The sequence below is a fragment of the Curcuma longa genome, unplaced genomic scaffold, assembly GCF_044706935.1.
Source record: "Curcuma longa cultivar G26 ecotype Majalengka, Jawa Barat unplaced genomic scaffold, ITB_CL_G26_1.1 contig_21117, whole genome shotgun sequence".
Classification (NCBI taxonomy): Eukaryota; Viridiplantae; Streptophyta; class Magnoliopsida; order Zingiberales; family Zingiberaceae; genus Curcuma; species Curcuma longa.
This window is the reverse complement of record NW_027431566.1, coordinates 6,110-10,240: the sequence shown is the minus strand read 5'-3', so window position 1 is coordinate 10,240 and position 4,131 is coordinate 6,110. Positions and strand designations below refer to the sequence as shown.

At 33.5% G+C, this 4,131-nt stretch overlaps 1 protein-coding gene across 1 annotated transcript; it reads left to right on the top strand.

The window, feature by feature from the left end:
- Positions 1-360: 360 nt before the first annotated feature.
- Positions 361-3,766, top strand: LOC141817588 (urease-like; the record flags this gene model as incomplete). Its single annotated transcript, XM_074705224.1, has 4 exons — positions 361-397; positions 2,998-3,137; positions 3,470-3,607; positions 3,675-3,766. Coding segments are annotated over exons 1-4 (407 nt in total), but the record flags the coding sequence as incomplete, so codon positions are not given.
- Between the last annotated feature and the right edge of the window lie 365 nt (positions 3,767-4,131).

Below are 4,131 nucleotides of genomic sequence, written 5' to 3'. Positions count from 1 at the left end.
TCAAATTTGTTTTTCAGGTTCTCATTTTGAATGCACATTTGCTAAGGGCATGATATTTTTCACATTTCCAGTGACTATGAATAAGAGTTGTATCCATCCTCTTGTTATCGCAATCGTGGTTTTTTTTGTATTGGATTTGTGTATGAAATTGTGCATATGGAGACTTAGCATGACCAAGGTTGGAGATTGAGTTGATGGCTTGAAGTTTGTTAGAGTAGATAATGATAGTATGACACATGAGGGATTGTAGGATGAGGAGTATCGAGTTGTAGCTCAACTGGAGGAGACGAACTACATAGGTGAAGGGTGAAAGAAGATATGTGGAGTAGAGCTCAATGTCTCTTAGGGACGAATAAGCTAATGGAAGATGATCTTGTAGGCAAAGAGAAGCTGCAAGGTAAAACTCTAGTTGAGAGTTGAGAGACTTGTATTTGGGAGAAGCTAGTTCTTAACTTAGGTAAAAGTTGACCATTAGGAAGGTAGTGTTCACCTTAAATCGGGAGTGGTTGAGCCGACTAGGTAGTTGATTCAAGTTGATTAGTTAAAGGACAAAATTAGTTAATATAGTATTTATTAAGGGTGAGCATTCGGTTAAAACCGAATTAACTGAATCAAATTGGTTAAAATCAAATTAATCGATTTTTTTTCGACCAATCGAAGCAATTGATTTTTACTATTAAAATTGAACAAACTGAACCGATGAAAAATTGATTAATTCGGTCAATAACTGAATTGGCCCTTTTTTTTTAATATTAAGGCTTTTCAATAAAAACTTAATCTGTTTAATAAAAAATTAAAAAGCCTTAATATATTTTAATTTTTTAATTATTTAATAAAAAACTAAATATGTTAATCGGTTTAACTGATTTTTAAAATTCATAACCAAACTGATTTAACCGAAATTACCGATATATATATTTTTTAAAGAAAATGGAACTTCTGAATTAACCCAATTGAATTTCCAAATTAATTTGGTTCGGTTGGTTATTTTGGTTGAATCGAAATTTTACTCACCCCTATTAATTTTATATATATATATATATATATATATATTATATGTATATGTGTATCAATTAATTATTAATGTTAATTAACTAACTGTATCAACTAAAGATATGTATGCATTATATATATTTATTAATTAGTTGTTTAATAAAACTCACCTTATTTTTTAAGGAAAAAAACATGTAATTTCACGTAAAACTTAACATGGTGACCTCAACCTCGTCTCAGTTGCTCAATTCACTTCTCGCAATTGCCAATTGTGACTGACCACTTCATGATATGGAAAAACTCCATCTTGCGACCTTACCTCACTTTGCTATTGATGATTGATGTTCTTCGATTTCTCTTCTGCCACATCAATTGAGTGTCTCCATTGATTCTTCATTGTCTGATACTCCTCTTTTATAGCGTCTTCTTTCTCCTCCTCCCCTCCCTATGATTGGCACAAAAACTTTCAGCTGTATCAGCTTGTTCCTTGTTTTGGTCACAGAATTGAATGATAACTTTTGGCCATGTCAGATGGCACAAACTGAAATTCTGAACCATAAAAGGGATGCTTATACTAAGATGCTGTGAGCCTAGTTTGATGTTGAATTGCCACGAAGTACAAGCACAAGTAATTTTTCATAGGAGTTCATTTGGAAGATGGAGAAAGTGATGGGAAAAAGAAAATGAAACAGTAATGGTTGAAGATGCGGATCCTCTGGTACCTAGTTGACGTAGCATGAAGTTGCTCTTACACTCTGATACAAAATTTACTCGATATGCAGTTACTCTTGATACAACAAATTTAACTTCATTACCAAATTGATACAACAAATTTAACTTCAAATCATATACAAAATTGGTATAAAATTGATAAAGCAAAATTAATTACAAATTTGAAATAAATAAACCCCTTTTCCTTGAGATATGTACAAGCCATCTGATACCAATCAGCACTTGACTTCCAATTGATTTCAATTTTTTCTGCTGCTGCTTTTGAAAGAGGAAGAACATCTTCTATCATGCCTTGAACTAGGAAGGAGATCTAACTGTCATTTGTTTTGGTTCAAGCTTGTGCTCACCTACCATTATCCTGTCTTTCTCTGCCATTGTTTATTGCTTCAACCCATTGCTGTTGCGTTCCACTCCTATTTTGTGTTTCGTTGCTTGAGAAAAACAGAAGTTTTCCTTCTTGCTTGGCACAGTAGATTTTAATCTAAGTATATATATATATATATATATATATATATATATTATTTTGCAACCCATTTCCATTCAAACTCATGGGTGTACCTACTTCCAACTTGAACACTCAACCTATTGCGTGTTACATTGGATTGGATGACTGCTGATTGGAAAAACTTAAGCTGGCATTGATATAAATTTTTATTCTGTTTTCTAATATTTTCAATATTTGAGAAAGCCAAAAAACAATGTTTATAAAGGATCAGTTCCTAGTAGCTATAAAGTATGATTTGATGAAGGATATGCATCATGAAGAAAATACTTGCACAATTGCAAAATTACACAAGAGTTTGTTGTTGATATATATTCGTTCAAAATATAGATGGGACCTGAGTCTTTAATTAGTTGTACTGGGACATATTAAGAATGAAATGCAGAGGGTATTGTTGTGATGTAGGCTGGCTTCACACTGTTCAAATTGATGACCGACAGAAAATGTAGCATAGTATACCATGGGAATTGACTGTTTCTGTTCAAATTGTGACTGACAAAATGTTGCATAGTGTACCATGAGAACTGACTGCTTCTGTTCAAATTGATGACTGACAGCATAGTATACCACTGGAATTGACTGTTCTTAATTGTTCTCTTTCGCCCTAACATACTGTAACATCTGCAAGACTGTTCCAACTAATTGACTTCAATAACTTTTTTGCTAAAACAATAAAATTTTATTGTAGACTTGTGATAACTGTTTGTTGTGGACGAGTTATTCATGCTTGTTATTATTAGATTTCAATACAAAGAACATTATGTGGTTAGGTATAACAACACTAGTTGGAGGTGGCACTGGACCTGCACATGGGACTCGGGCAACTACTTGTACACCAGCTCCGTTCCATATGCAGTTGATGCTGCAGTCAACTGATGATTTTCCAATCAATATTGGGTTTACTGGCAAGGTACTAGTCACATTCCACCTTAAGTTATTTTATAGCAATGGTGATTGCTGCCAGATTTTTTTTAATGCCAAAATCTTTGCTGAAAATTGAAGAAAATAAAACAGGCAATTAATTGCTTCTCTTTGCTTCTGAGTTTGCTGCACCTCAAATCACAGTGTTAGTTTTGAAGCAAATCTGAAGTTTGATTGTTCTAAGAGATTTTTGATGTTTACCGTCAACATATTAACTATGCTATGTTCATTCAACTCAGAGGTTTTTCCTTTGTCAGCAGTACCACCATCATGAATGAGAAATAATATGACTTCTTTTAAATATTCACCACCTGTATCCAGGGCAATAGTGCAAAACCAGAGGGACTAGTTGAGATCATTAAAGCAGGAGCTATAGGCCTTAAGCTGCATGAAGACTGGGGAAGTACCCCTTCTGCAATTAATAACTGCTTATCAGTTGCTGAAGATTTTGATATTCAGGTAGATGTCATGATCTCTTCCTTCGAATTTTTTTCCTGTATTCTGCTTGACAATTTTTTATTCTTAGGTCAACATACATACGGATACCCTGAATGAGTCAGGATGTGTAGAACATACTATTGCTGCTTTTAAAGGTAGAACTATACACACGTATCACAGGTAAGCAAGAAGACTTGGTAATCAGTTAATATACATTGGTGTTTTGGTCAAGTAATATATATATATATATATATAATCAGTTAATATGTATGGTCCTTTAATCCCAACAACAAGAACCAAGCTTTTATCCTACTAAGTGGAGTTGGCTATATGAACCTTTCTACACCATTGGGCTCGATCCCCTACTATATCATTATCTATTTTTAAATAAAATTTATCCTGTTTTATTGTTGTTAACCAAGTCTTCATTGGTCTCCCTCTTACTCTATTAATGTGTGTATTTGTTCTGATCTCACATCGTCTAATTGGGAGCATTTATTAGACGTCTAAGTACATGTGTATACTATCTTAAAAGTTTCTTAGAG